The sequence below is a fragment of the Lathamus discolor genome, chromosome 6 (genome assembly GCF_037157495.1).
Source record: "Lathamus discolor isolate bLatDis1 chromosome 6, bLatDis1.hap1, whole genome shotgun sequence".
Lineage (NCBI taxonomy): Eukaryota > Metazoa > Chordata > Aves > Psittaciformes > Psittacidae > Lathamus > Lathamus discolor.
The window spans coordinates 90,787,410-90,802,218 of NC_088889.1; the positions used below are offsets into that span (position 1 = coordinate 90,787,410).

Sequence of the window (14,809 nt, forward strand, 5' to 3'; positions counted from 1 at the left end):
CCTCCCGCCTCACCGTGCTTTCCGGCAGCGTGGCATCCCTCCTTCTACGACAGCGCGGCGTTCCTCCTTTTACGGCAGTGTGGCAGGGCCCTTCTCGCCGCGCCCGGCGCGATGGCGTCGCCGTTCAGCGGCGTGCTGCAGCTCACCGACCTGGACGATTACATCGGGCCCTCGCAGGTGGGTGCGGGACGGGGCTGCGGGGCGGGGAGCGGGGCCAGGACACGGCCCGGCCGCGCAAACCCCCCCTTCGGGAGTCGCGGGGGGGGCCTGGCCAGCGCCGCCTGGGGGGGCACGGGAACATGGCGCGGAGGGAGGAGGGTGACAGCAGCCGCCTGCTATGGGGGGACCTGGTTGCTCCCTGCAGCTGCCTGACAGGAGGATGGAGCCGGGAGGGGCTGGGCTCTGCTCCCGAGGAACAAGGGATGGGACAAGAGGAACCGGCCTCAAGCTGCACCAGGGCAGGTTTAGGTGGAGCTGAGGAGCAATTCCTGCCCCAGAGGGTGCTCAGCATTGGAACAGGCTGCCCAGGGCAGGGCTGCAGGCACCGTCCCTGCAAGTGCTCACACACCGTGGAGACGAGGCCTCAGTGCCATGGGTTAGGGGTGGCTTTGGCATTGCTAGGGAAAGGGTTGGACTGGGTGAGCTTAAAGGGCTTTTCCAACCTCATTGATTCCATGATTCGGTTCTATTCTGAATAAAAGGGGAGAAGCACGGAGATACCTCGTTGTCTCCTCCATGTGCAGGGAATAGAGAGGGCAGTGATGCTGGTGGGTGCAAACCTCTAAGTAGCAGAAGAGAGAGATCTTGGTGCAGCAGCTGGTCAGTCATTCCCACCCTGATGTGGAAACTGCCCTGATAAATGTTAATCTAAGACCCAAAAAAACCCATTAACCGTAAATGAGTTTCTGTGCACACTTACCCACATAGACGCTCATGCCAGTGTACTGGAGTGGGTGGCAGAGAGAAGGGAGTGAGCAGCAAGGACGGGTCAAGGTTATTCCTCTTGGGGTCTTCAAGCACTAGCAAAGTACAAGAGTAATCACAGAATGGGTTGGAAAGGACCTTAAGATCATGTGGTTCCAAGCCCCCCACCATACACACATTGGCTGACAACAGTAAAACCACTCTGAAATGAATCTGTGGAATGGGGCAGAGCAAACTCCATTAACTCCTTGCAGTACTTGGGTTTCCTAGTGAAGTCTTTCACATACGTAATGCAACCTGCTTTCTGTGTCAAGCAGAGATTGTATTCAGTGAGCTTCACCCACAGAAAGCAACCTGCTTTCTGTTTCAAGTAGAGACTGTATTCAGGTAGAGATTGTATTCAGTGAGCATCACTGAAGCATCACAGTGACTTGGTAAAGTAAATATATATATAATAAATAGTATGTAGTAAAGCAGGATTAATTATGGAGGGGAAACCTGAGGATGCTGGCAGAGCAAGGATGGTAAAAGGCAAAGGGGATCCCAGCTACAGGACAAGGAGTCATAAGGTGCCTAAACAATAAAAATCACACCAAATGCAAAAAACACCCCTGAGACTTCATCACAGAACAATACAGAACACTGGAGGGAGTCCATCTGAGGTCGTCAGAGCCCTTTCCACATTAAATGAGCCTTCATTGGCACAAGGCACATGTTGACTGTAGTGGCCACGCCTCCATCGCTTAAAACTTGCAATGAAGAGTGCATCTGTAAGGCTGGAGAGAGGAGGCTTCAGAGAAGCCTCTGTTCCTTTCAAGGCTCCCTAAAACACCGCTGTGTTCTTCAGAAAGAACAGCAAAGTGTCCTCTGCTTTTGGTATGATGCTGGAAAAGTGTTCCTTCTGTAAGAAAGGGGTAAGAAGTTTTGGCTTTTACATTTTGCCTCCATGATTGTAGATGCTGCAAAATCCAGCACAGCTTAAGGGACAGTAAGAAGCGGCAGCATTCGCTATAGAACTAGTTTTGTGATCTAGTAAATCTACCTCGTTGCTGCTCATGTTCTCACTTTAAGTCTTTATTTCTCTTTCAGGAATGTATCAAACCTGTAAAAGTGGAGAAAAAGCTTGGGAAAGCAGCAGCCAAGATCAGGATTGAGGCAGATGGAAGCTATTTTCAAATCAATCAGGTCAGTGTGATTTTTCTTCCATGTTGTATAAAAAAGCCAGAAAACCTGAGTGTATTGTTGAGAATTTGAATAGTCTGCAACTATTTAATGCCTCAGAGAGGAGCAGGATGTTAGAAAAGTGTCACTATTGCCGTCAGCATTCTCATACCCATTTTCCAAAGTCCAGCTTTTAGTTACCTGGTTTTATAAGCAATAATTCAATTGTATCAGTCTTTTATGGTCTGAAACACTGGCTTTGATTAGTAATGACTTTCAGTGTCAAAACAGATAAGCCAAGTCTATTTTGCCATCAGTACTTAAGTATTAGCAATTCCTAGGTTATTTGTGACAATCTCTTTTCTTATTGCATTATGTCAAAGAGAGGTTCAATTAAATAACCTTAGATTGTGCTCTGATTTTGTCATAATAGTTCAAATTATTTGTTCAATAGCCTGCACAATTCATAAGATTCCAAAATTAATGCCAAGTTTTGCAGGATGATTTTCCTATTTATCCAGAACAGGTCAGCATTTCTTAGTTAACCAAGCTGGGAATTCATCTCGAAATGGTACATTTAACTTCAGGCAGATGATGACCTTGTCATCTAGAAAAGGGGGATACAGCGCTTCCAAAGAGTCCTGCGTTTCTTATTTTAGTTTTAATTTAGTGCTATCTAATTGCTTGGGCTGTTTCTGCCTATATTGAGAAATGACATTTAAGAGGAGACTCTCATGGGAAAGCTGACTTATTCAGGTCAAATACTATGAAAAATACTTCCTACCAGTGGCAAGCCACACACTGGGATTTGCTGTGACACTTTTCCCATCAGTGCCTGAGTTTTGCACACAGAAAGACTGCAGAACACTCAGTATCAATGAAACAGTGTTAGTGAGCTGCAGTTTGGTTACATGATCGATGCACCAGGAGTGAAATTAAGGGTTCTGTGAAGAAACAGCGCCAGTGTATTCAGCTGGGGGTTGAAACTGAATGATCTTAGGTGCTTTCTAACCCAAACCATTCTAGGAGCACTATGAGCAGTATCTGATAGAGGTGGCAAAGCTGGCATGCTTTCACCAGGGAAATATCCAATGCACGCTGGAGGTGGGTGCTTAAAGGCTTAGTTAAGATCTCTGTGGTCTATAGTCTCATGGTTAAAACAGTGACTGCAATCTTCAGCCACCCACAAGTTGAAAACCCCAGCAAGATAAACCCTCTTTGCCTCTGGGATCGTAGAATTCCAGCATTTTGGAGCAGTGTTAACCCACCATGTAGCACAAATAGTTGTGGCCTAAGCAACTGTTTGCATTTGATGGAAGTTACGGTCTTGGTCTTGCTAGAATTTTCCTGTTGCCAAATAATCCTATTCAAGCAGGAAACTTCAAAGGTATTTGTTACCCTCCTCATCTTACTAAAAGAAACTTTTTCAGTGATGAGCTGAGAGCATAAAAAGGCAACATCTTTCTACTAAATATAGTAAAGGTGGGAAAGCTGTACCTTATTCTGCCTGTGATCACAACTGACTCTGATCTGTTTCTTTACAGGATGGAGGAGCACAGAAACTGGAAAAGGCTAAAATTACCCTCAACGACTGTTTAGCTTGTAGTGGCTGCATCACATCAGCAGAGAGTGTTCTGATCACTCAGCAGAGCCACGAAGAGCTCTACAAAATGCTGGCTTTCAACAAGGTGGGTGACAAGTCTTGGCAAATGAATATCATGAGGACATTCTCAGTGGCTGTTGTGCTTCTTCCACTGTTGTAAGAACATGGGTTTGGAAGGGACCTTACTGACTTCAGAGTTAAGTATCTGATGTTGTCATGCGATGAGGGTTCTGCACGTACCTTACTAATATTGTCTGAACAGTGTTGTTTGTTGGATTTTTCAGACTGCCACTCCCAGTGAACAGAAGTTGGTGGTGGTTTCTGTTTCACCCCAGTCCAGAGCTTCACTGGCTGCAAGGTGTAAAATGGGCATCCTGGAAACAGCAAAGAAGCTGACTGCCTTCTTGAAGAGTTTAGGCAAGTGTGGTGGTGTGTGCTGTTAATCACAGAGGGGTTAAGCATCACAAGGAGCACACAAGTTTGATGTAATATAACCTCCCATGGACTCACAATGCTTCATTAATTGGCATTAGCTAAAATGAGAACTGTCTACCGCTACACTCACATGATAAAATTGGAGTGGTGGAAGGAAGGAACTTTGCATTTTAGATTTGGAGTCCTCCTGCCACTTTTGCTCATCTAATTGTGTTAGGGAAAGAGGATCACTCGTGACTGCAGGGGTTGGTACCTGTAAATAAGATGTGTGGTTTGAGTCTGGTTTGACTGGAGGGTTTTGCTGTCTCTTCCCTGGGAATTCTAACCCAGATGCTGTACTCTGTAGGTGTGCACTATGTTTTTGATACAACCTTCTCAAGAAACTTCAGCCTATTGGAGAGCCAACGGGAGTTTGTGAAACGCTTTCGAAAACAATCAGAAGACAGAAAGGCTTTGCCAATGCTTGCTTCTGCGTGTCCAGGTATGACACTGAATTACGTATGGAGATAATACAATGGCACATAAATAGTACAGAACAGAAACCCCCAAAGCTGGTCAGAAAACTGTAAGTGGATAGAGGTACTTAGAGGATTACTCTCTTCACAATACACAGAGATCTCAGTGTAATAGCAGTGATCCATACAGATACCTAATGATGTGTAAATTGGATCTTGTGTGATACTTCCTTTGCTTTTTGTGCTGAAGCCAGGCTGAAAATGGTTATTAATGGTTATTAAGCCTAGGATTGAGGGGAGGGTGAAGGGCTGCTTGTTCTGTTCTAATTTAGTTTGCTAATTACACTCTTACCAGGTTGGATCTGCTATGCAGAGAAAACCCATGGCAGCTTCATCATTCCTTATATCAGTACCACCAAGTCCCCGCAGCAGGTCATGGGCTCCTTGATCAAGGGCTATTTTGCAGAGCAGCAGGTAAGGCTCTGGAGCGTGCACTGTGCTTCATGGCAAACAGCTAAAACTGAAGGCTTTAAGCTGCTATTTTGTATTTTGCTACATGTTATGCATTTAAGGTAAAAATTCCTGTGCATAAACCAACAAAGGCAACATCTTTCTATTTTATCTAATGAGAAGTTAGCAACTAGGGCAGTAACACTGAGCACATACTGCATGGACTACTTAATACTTTGTGTGTCACTTGGGAAGGCTTGAGGGGCTTATTTTTCAGTGTCTCTGTGCTCTCATCTTGGCTACATGTGGTATTTTCATGTTTAGAGTAATTTATCTGAAGTTACTCAGCAAGGCAAAACTTCAGTCAGTGCTTACGTGCAGATCATGTCTTGCCTGAAAGTGATTTGCTTGTTCCCAACTTAATGTTCTGTTGCAGTTTGACTTAGTTCTGTTCTGAGTCTTTAACCTTTGGAATCTTTCCAGATGTAAATCTGATACTTAAAGACTGGAGCTATGCTATAACAGCCTAGATTTGTCCAGTAAGAAACCTAAGCACCAGTTCTGATTGTACGACCTATTGTCCATTAATGAGCAGTGATTTAACACTTGCATTAAGTAAATGCTGACATCTGCATGCTTGCTGCAGAAGTTGGCAGCTACTAAGAGTATTTGGCACAAGATACTGAAACAATGGCCTGGAGTCAGTGACTTTGTTTCCTCAGCCTATGCTTATTTCTTGGACGGTCAGGAGTGTTTTTTTGACTCCTGATCATTTCTTAGTTGCTGATGCAGGGGCTGGGGTTTAGTAGCCCAGAAGCAGCATATTCTATAAGTGCATAATTAGGAATTCACTTCACTGACTGACTTTAGATCATCTGCATTAGCAAAAGGAGGTGGGGGGAAAACATCATTCTCATTTCTACCAGGAAAACATCTCCCTCAAGAGCTTGATTTGATGTTGGCCAATCCAGCTGCACAGCTTTGTCTTTCTTCCAGCGCTTAACACCTGACCAGATATACCATGTAACAGTGATGCCCTGTTATGACAAAAAGCTAGAGGCTTCGAGGCCAGACTTTTTCAACCAAGAGTACCAAACTCGTGATGTGGACTGTGTAATCACCACAGGTAGGCAGAGCCAAAGGCAGTCCAGCTAATGTATGGAAGCCTCAGAGCAAGGCTTTTGCTAGTTTTAATAGCCCTTTGTCTCTCAGAGAGGATGTAGTGTATGGAATTGCTGTATAATTACGTTTGATAATGCAAATCGTGTCCTGGCAGAAATTGTAGATGAAACCTTGTGTCCTGATCTGTGGATTTTGGTTTTCTTTATCCTGAAAATAAGAACTCTTTATGTCTGTGGTTCTGCTTTAGGAGAAGTGCTCAAGCTGTTGGAACAAGAAGGAGTCTCTCTGTCAGATGTAGATCCTGCTCCTTTGGATACCATGTAAGAACAAAATCTTAGTTGCATCTTCAGTCATGTTTTCACCCACCATTTCTAGAGTTACTCAGCAGAGTTCCCCTTTCCCCTGCTGTTCAACACAAGCTGCATGTGTTTGCATCCACTTTGTTTCCCTGTGTTAATTGAATCCAGACAGTTGTGCACTGAAATACTTAATCTACAGAGTATGATGAGTTTTTGGAAAATCTGTAGCTATTTGTTCTAGATTTTAGTAGCCCAAGGATCAGCAGCTGTCACTGTAAACCAGCAGAGCTGCTAGGTTGAGCTCAGTAAGACTATAATGGCAAAATGATTGTGGAGAAAAGTACAAACTGGGACAGTCATTTACCCATTGCTGTTACTCACAGTGTAGCTGGTGGAATGCTGCAAAAACCCACCTGCAGCCTTTGAGAAGTGAAAGAATCTCCATCAGTGCTAAAAAGTTTGCTAAAACAAAGCCTGTTACTGCCCTGTGCTCAGTTTGCTCGGCTCTGTTGCATGTTATCAGAGCTACTGTATTCTACAGTTAAAGCATAAGTTAGAAATACTCAGGTGTCTCAGCTCATCTCCAGGAGTCTTGTGAAAAAAAAAAAAGCAACAATCTAAGACATGTGCAAACCAGATGAGACTTTGGTTGCTTGAACTGAAGAGTAACATCTGGTGAAGTGACAACTGCACAGAGATCTAAGTGATGGTGGAAATATTAAGATCCCATTTTACTCCTCTCAGCTGATGTGCAGTGCTGTTTCTGCACTAACACTAAACCAAAGCATTCTTCAGTGTAAAAGACATATCTTCATAGGACTTTGCACGTGAATAAACAGGCTGCATGTTTGGCAAACTTTAGGCATTATGAAAGATAAGTCTATGGTTCAAAACCTTCAAGAGTTTCTGATCCCCCAGATATGCAGCATCCAGCACATGCTTAGATCAGGATTTAATCTGTTTTCAACTGCACCCCTTGCAGATGGGACACTCTTGATTTGAAATGTGGCTTCTTCCTAAATAGGCCTCAAGTCTTTCCAGTACAACCAAGTGCCATTGGCAGCCTTTGCTTGGGAGCTGCCTGATCAGCACATGGCTGTTGACTGAGCTGTGAAGGGAAGTGTCCGTACATGAGGCCTATTTCCTAGATGAAGTTGTTACAGTGGTCAGTCCTGTGCTTCTGCAAAGAGGAGAATGTGAGGTAGAGACCCTACTGCCATCCAGTCCCTTTCGTCTAAGGAACACTTACAAAGATTTACGACAATGTGCCTGCACAGAGCCTCAGTTTCCTTCTGCTTCACTGCAGTGTATCAATGGTGTAGGTTTCACCTAATGCATATACTAGCTCAGATCTACTTATACACACTTTTTCCTGCATTGTCTTTCTCTAACAACATGCACAGGTAACTTTCACATGAAAAAAGAAGTGTCCTCAGCTATAATAAATGCCTGTATGGTCGAGTCCCAGAGGTGCAACTTCAAACCTTGCCCATGTAAACAAGTACTTCTGTTGTACCTGCTCTGTTGTTACCGCACCAACAGAAAATGGAGAAGGAAAGAAGGTTCTGAAGTGTTTGGGTTCCCTTAGGAAATGACATTATGGAAGTGTCAGTTATAACATAGAACTGAATGTCTAATGACTTGATAAGCATCTCTGGCCAGGTTCTTAGGAGGACATTGTGAGCACCAGGCCTCATGCGAGCAGTGATAAAGCGCCTCTATCACCTTTTGGAGCTTTAACACACTGGGTAAATTGACTGCTTACAAACAGCACGTATTCCTCAGGACTTGGAGCACTCCAATGGCTCTTGTTCTGCTTTATCCCCCAGCACGTGGAAAAGCCCATTAAGAGGTTATTACATTTGGCAGCAAGAATGAACCCAAGTGCCAGAAATCTTGGGACTTTCGCTGCTGTAACTGTTTGCTCCAGGCCAGCGCTGAGGCTTCACTGGCAGGCTCAGTTTAAGAGAGCAGCGGTACGTGAGGCCAGACACACTGAAACATGCTGTTAATGAAGCTCAGTTCCTGTAAACAACATCACATTAAAAATAGGTTCAGGGGGCGATTGCAGGCTCAAGTGTTGCCTTCTGCAGCTCTGCCAAAGCAAAGATGTTATCTGGGAGAGGCAACATCTTCCATTCGACTTGAAACTCTTTGGCCTGAGTTCAAGTGTTTTCCCTTCTGCAGCTGTTCGTAGGAGAATGCAAGTGTCAATGCCTGAGGAGTGCTTGTGAGCAGATCCATCATCTTGTTATTCTCTCCTAACAAAAGCTATTGTTGTGGCTTCCATCTGGTGAGATATTCTCAAGAAACATTATCTTGACCTGTGAGTGGTTGGTTGTGTTTTGGCATGTCAGGGAGAGGGAATTACTTGTGCAGAACTAGAATGACAGAACTGGGGTTAAACACAACTGTGCTGAACTTGAACCAGGATCCTGCTGAGGACAGCCATCATTAGCTTTGTTCATCTTTCTTACCTGACTCTAAGCACATGAACCACAACAACATGGGGTTTGTCTCTCTGTGCTTGTGGTCGTAGCACCGATATCTCCCAGCAGCAATATCTCAGGTCCCAGCAACCACATCTGAAGTAGCTGGTTTCAAAGAACACAACACAGAGCTAGAGCTTTCAATCGTGAACTCTGCTTTTGTTGGTATTGCAGGAAAGCTTTAGCACTGAGGAGATGACTGAGCCAAGACTTCTTCCAGGTTGTGTTCTCCAAAAGAAGCATGGATTGCAAAGACCCACACCACCATAGCTTTAGTCTTTCTCTCCCAAATCCAGGATGTTTGTAGAGGTATTAAAAAGGAAGCTAACAAACTACACATTGCCCTTATAACTTCAACATTCCCAAACATACTCTTGGTACACAAAGATTAAGTCGGCAGGATCATGCCTGGTTGTGGCATGTGATGGTATTTCCACTGAGCTGGACCAGAGGATGCAGGCAGCACAGAGTTAAAGCTGCTGGCCTCTAAAGCTATAACTAGTGAGTTCCCAAGAGAAAAGGAAAAGCTAGGAGCATAAAAAGAGTTTCTGTTGCTTTTGAGTCCCCTGGACCTTTGCATTTGTGCTGGTTGTTCTGGCTTATCACAGAGTTCCCTAAAACTGTTTCTTTCTTCCTCCCTGCAGATTCAGCACTGCAGAAGAGGAGCTCACAAGCCACTCTGGAGGTGGTTCTGGTGGCTACTTGGAGCACATATACAAATATGCAGCCAAGGAGCTCTTTGGAATTCAAGTGGATACAGTTCAGTACAAACCTTTAAAGTAAGAAGCTTAAAGCCTTACAGAAAGCACTATTTTCGTTGGAATTCTGTTCATGCTCTTATCTTGCTGATGGGCTGAAACTTTCTTTGCAATGTTAAAGATTTTACTCCAAGGCATGGGAATTGGCTTCTCACTCCCACAGTTGCTGGGCAATAAATCAGGCAGTGCTCACGCAGGCTTTCCCTTGGAGAGTTCAGCCCCTGCACCACCTACAGGCTTGACTTTGGCCTGATGGATTTTCCCACTATCAAGTTGCAGCAACTTTGGGAGTCATTTAGAAGACAGAGGTCCCATGGATCTGGGCTGCTGCACCTGCAGCCAGGCCAATGAAGTAGTTGCTAATCTCACTGTCACAGAACAGAAGAGCTCGCGTCAGGGCTTTGGGGCTCTTTTAACTGTGTTGTGGTAAGGCAGAAAACAAATCCCTCGAGTTTGGGCATGGAGGGTCAGTCAGCTGAGATTCCTTGTACCAGCTACAGCGCTACTACACCAGCTACAACACTGCACCACCTACAACACTACTACACCAGCTACAACACACCAGCTACAACACTAAAGTACCATTTGTTATGAATTACATCCTTGATTAGTAATATTCAAGTTTAAGATTCTCAGGACGAGGAAGCAGAAGAAGCAGTCCCCCTGAGGCTCACTATGAAATACATGATAAAAATCAAATTACTCACTCTTTTTATCAGGAGGAGGTATTGCCACCAACCTTAGGAGTCTGGAAGCCTTTAGGAATGGTTTGCTTCCTTGTTTTATGACCCACTCCTATTTAAAAGCTTCCTCTAAGTTGGCTGAAGCCGGCTGTAAAACTCTGTCACAATGAAGCCCTTGTTCAGGCTCCATTTTCTCAGCTTTTAAGGATTTATTCAACCCAGGTGTTCCTCAGCAAAGCCAGCTCAGGTGGTGGGTCCTCCAACCAGGCTGAAAAGGATCTGTCAGATGGTTCCTTCATCTCTTTTCTTTGGGTGGGAAAGAACTAGGACAGCTTTCTTGAGCAAGACCTGGCTTAGCACAGGGCTCTTTGAAGTTTAAAATAGAAGTTAATTGGGATAAGATGTTTTCTCTGCTCTTGTTCCTCAGAAACAAGGACTTCCAGGAGGTGACACTGGAGAAGGATGGAGCAGTCCTGCTGCAGTTTGCACTGGCGTATGGGTTTCGAAACATCCAGAACTTGGTGCAGAAGCTGAAACGAGGGAAATCACCTTACCACTACGTGGAAGTCATGGCCTGTCCCTCAGGTAATGACCACACTGGGATTGCACTGCCTCAGCTCACAAATGTGAGCAGCTCTATGGAGCTATACCCAAACCATGACACCAACAGGCAGCTTCTCACAGCCTGGATGTTGTGGCAAAGCCACCAAGCTCTGGAGACGTGACAGTCACAGCATCAGTGTTTCAGTGCTATTTGTGTGTATGTGTTCCTGCCTAGAAGCAGGAAATCCATTCTTCAGGATTTAAGGAATGATGATTAAATTCCAGTGCACTAAATTTACATAGTGCTTTTAAGGAAGCCCTTCTGGTTTTCTGAGCCCTTTGGTACATGAGGAAATTCTTCCTCTAAAATTGCACAAAATCGACTGTTAATGCTTTTAGAGAACATTTGCTATGGCTGCTGAAGAGTCTCTTGCTACCTGTTTTATTCCCTTTTCCACCTTGTGAAAGCCCTCCTCTTTGCATCTGTCAGCAGATCTCCTTGGGGGTCTGCACAGCCCCAGCCCAAAAGGCTTCTCAGCACCAGGACACCTCTTGGTGCAGCCAAATGCTGTGTAGTCAAACTTCACCCCAACAGCAAACCCAGAACGTATCCCAGGCGTGTTTCTTACCTTCAGTTGAGACCCCAAGGCTGTTCTCACCTGGAATGTGTCCTGGCCTTTCTCTGGAGGCACAAGATGAGAGCCAGGACCTGCTGGCATCCCCGTGTCCCAGCTCTCTGCAGTCTGAATTGGCACTGGGGCACACCAGGCTGGGGATCTCCCCTCTAGAGCTGCAGCTCTGCTGCTGTTAGGTAACAGAGGAGTAAACCACAACTATCACCATGTTCTCTTTATGTAGCTGTTCGCAGGTGCAGAGTACATGAACTGTAGTTGTGGTTTGGGTATGTCTGATGAAGCTGAAGTGCTTTCTAACCTCAGTGCTGTTTTCTTACCTCGTTGCACACAGGCTGTTTAAATGGAGGTGGTCAGATCAAACTTGATGGTGACTCCAGCAAGGACCAGCTGCAGCAGGTTGAGAGGTTGTATGAGTCTGTTCAAACTGCAGTTCCAGAGGAGAACCGGACTGTCCGTGAGCTCTATGAGCAGTGGCTGGGTGGTGTAGAGTCGGAAAAGGCTGTGAAGGCTTTACACACAGAATACCATGCCGTGGAGAAGGCAAGCACTGGATTTAACATCAAATGGTGACGCTGGGAAGCCCAGATACAGACTCTCGGTGCCTTTTTGACCCAATTATGTTTAAGATGCTCAAAAGAGAGCTAAAGTTCTGTGCAATTTCTGACTCATGAGGGATGAGGAGGCAATGTGTGTATAGACAGGCAATTTAATAGCTACAGCTTTATAATTATTGAACTGGTGTAAATAAAACCCAAACACTGGCTTTTATGCATTAGGCAGCCTGGGCTCTATGCACTCTCTTTAGAGCCCTGTTCCTCCCAGAACTGGTGATTTAAGGTACTGAAGGAGCTGGCTCGCAGTGGGCTGTAGCCTCACCGAGGTGAGCTTTGTGCTCCATGACACAATTACTCCTCCAGGCCTTGCTGTGTGTTCACAGCACTCACTTTTGTGGCTTTCTCTGCCGGGACACCCTCAGTGAGTTAGGAATGGTCTCATTAGACCTCAGGTTCTGCTTTAACTTTTCACTGCCCTGAGGCAGTGTGGTTTCTTTGCCCTGTCACAGGGGGTGGGACCAGCATCCCAAGAGCAGCAGCATCTCTGGGGCTGCTTTTTGCCTGCTGAAACGTGAATTGAATGTTGAAGAGAAAGCTAAGAGTGACTTTATTCCCTCTAATTATAACAGTTGTCTATAGCTGTGGGTAATTACATCTCTCTTTCTCTCCCTAAATACACAGTGGAGGGAGTCACAGGATTGGCACATCTATCCCATCCTTGACAGCAGTTACTGATGGATAACATGATTAAAGTCAGAGAAAACAGTATTTTCAGTGTTTCAAGAATTGCCAGCTTGCTTGCCAAGGAGGGACAAAGCCCTTGGTGTCTCTGAAAGGTGTTACTGCACAAAAGTTAACTAGAAGGTGCCTGTAAGATGTAATCATTTCAAGTAGTTTACCAGAGCAATCCAAGAGGTTAGTAAAGCACATCTGGTTTAATGCAGTGTGTTGTGATGCTTTGCCAGAAGACAGATGGATGTGAAACAGCTTTGGGCTGTTGTTGCTGGAGGTGACGTGTGCCTGTCTCACTGTATTTATATGTGGGGGTGTTTTCAGAGCTGTGCACAGAAAAACAACTGAATTACGAACTGGTTTTGGTCTATTTAATGTGAATGCCTATTGGAGCTCCAGTGTGTGTGTGGAGGGGAAGTTTGTGCAGGAGGATTCACAACTGTACCTGAACTCAAGGGGATGCTGGTAGATGCGGGATCTCTCCTGGTGACTGCTGTAACTGCAAAGTGACCATGAACTGAAGAACCACATTGCTGAATCACTTCAGTATTTCCAGTTCCCGCTCTGTGAGGAAGGACTCTGCAGGGAGTAAAGTGGGCAAAACCTGCCCCGTTGCTTTGTTCCTTCAGAGTAAATGCAACCAGAGGGAGCTGGTGCCTGGATCTAGCTCAGGCTGAACACTGGGCAAGGATCCTCCCACCATTACTGCAGACCTTGAGCTCAGGTTGTCAGAGCAAAGCTGCCAGCCCTTGACCTGCATCTCACTGCAGCACAGTCTGTGTCCTCCTCCAAGCTCCTCCTCTCTGTTTCAAGTAAAGCCAAGAGTGTAAAAGTCATTTTTGATACTGTTTTTTAATTAAAGCTGTACATTTTTCAGGTGCTGCTGATCAGTGAGTGAATTCACAGTGCTCCTAAGGCGAGAACCTCCCCCTGCCCACCCTCATTTCAGTGCTTTTAGTGCACCCTTTCCCATGCATAGCTTTAAAACACAGTGTTACACTAAAGCAGGCAGTTCATCCATAGGAGGGACCACTGCTGACACAGGGTCAGTCCAGAAGTCCTGAGACCACCAACCCTCTACCTCAGTGCAAGGGAGATGCGTGCTGTTTCTGTTGAGAACATGCACATCAGGCTGGAAGTGCACAAACAAAGCTAAATAAGCTGGAGATGAAACAACTGGGGCTCTACATGAGTCTCTTTTCCAGTTACCAGCACATTGCTAAAGCCATCAGGTTCTCCACTTGAAACAAGCCAAGTCAGCTCTACAGCTGCTCCAAGCTCTTAAGAACATGGAACTTGTTCTTGAGCTGCTGATGCCAACATGAACAGAGCTGGGGCTAGTCCAGGAGGCCTCCCTGAGCACACAGGGTTCATCCTGCTCCTACTGTACATGAACCTCGTAATGAACATGCAGGTAACATCTGCAAACTGTCCAATTACATTTAAACATGGTAACTGAGGCAGCTTGTGCAACAGGATGAATTCTAACATTATAACTTAATAAAAGGCAACCAAAAACCTTAGCTTAGCTTCTAGCAAGGGAAGGAAATGGCCACAAACCTGGCAGTAGTGGGAACTGATGCAATCCACACATGAAAGATCCTGAAGTCAACTCTATTCCAGTGTTAGAAGCAATATAGTTTATAATTGGCACTGTTTAAAACAACAAGATAGGGGAAAGGATGGTGGGAGCAGCTCCTCTACGTTCTCTGGAGCTGTGCACAAGGGTAAGAGCAGCAGCACCAAGACAGTCACATGCTGCACGTGGAGGTAGAGAAGAACCCAGAGTAGCCCAGGCCCTTCAGGGGGAACTTCACAGTTACTTACAGAGCTGCCATCAAGCCCTTCTATTTCCACCCCAAAAATAAAACTACTTTATAATGCACCTCCCACCACCTGCATAAAACCAAGCTCTGCACATCACTCACACTTAAAAACCCAAAACACAGTAGGTTCTGCACAACCT

The 14,809-nt window shown here is 45.3% G+C and overlaps 2 protein-coding genes across 9 annotated transcripts in view; one reads left to right on the forward strand and one right to left on the reverse strand.

Moving 5' to 3' along the window:
* The window catches only part of LOC136016988 (mesothelin-like), a 46,686-nt gene extending 31,879 nt beyond the window's left edge, over window positions 1-14,807 (reverse strand). For 3 of the 7 annotated variants that reach the window (XM_065684817.1, XM_065684816.1, XM_065684824.1), the window contains exons 1-5: window positions 11,875-14,807; window positions 11,582-11,726; window positions 10,404-10,909; window positions 920-1,019; window positions 14-847 (exon numbers count right to left, since the gene is read on the reverse strand). The gene's annotated coding sequence lies outside the window, so the exon portion shown is untranslated. The other 4 variants (XM_065684820.1, XM_065684818.1, XM_065684819.1 and 1 more) reach the window with 4 other exon arrangements.
* CIAO3 (cytosolic iron-sulfur assembly component 3) lies at window positions 68-13,723 on the forward strand. Of its 2 annotated transcripts, none has more exons than XM_065684828.1 (11): window positions 68-177; window positions 2,014-2,109; window positions 3,630-3,773; window positions 3,973-4,105; window positions 4,470-4,604; window positions 4,934-5,052; window positions 6,025-6,154; window positions 6,398-6,470; window positions 9,583-9,717; window positions 10,807-10,964; window positions 11,889-13,723. In XM_065684828.1, the coding sequence occupies exons 1-11, from the start codon at window positions 112-114 to the stop codon at window positions 12,125-12,127; spliced, it is 1,428 nt and encodes a 475-aa protein (XP_065540900.1). In that variant the 5' UTR covers window positions 68-111; the 3' UTR covers window positions 12,128-13,723. The 2 variants fall into 2 exon arrangements, with proteins under 2 accessions (XP_065540900.1, XP_065540901.1); XM_065684829.1 differs by lacking the exon at window positions 68-177 and adding an exon at window positions 1,235-1,838.
* Window positions 14,808-14,809: the final 2 nt, after the last annotated feature.

Bases quoted from the DNA above. Each gene is read 5' to 3' on its own strand.
- CIAO3 (XM_065684828.1), top strand. From the start codon at position 112: ATGGCGTCGCCGTTCAGCGGCGTGCTGCAGCTCACCGACCTGGACGAT. The intron at 2,110-3,629 runs GTCAGTGTGATT...GTTTCTTTACAG, and splicing joins GCTATTTTCAAATCAATCAG to GATGGAGGAGCACAGAAACT. The intron at 4,605-4,933 runs GTATGACACTGA...CACTCTTACCAG, and splicing joins GCTTGCTTCTGCGTGTCCAG to GTTGGATCTGCTATGCAGAG.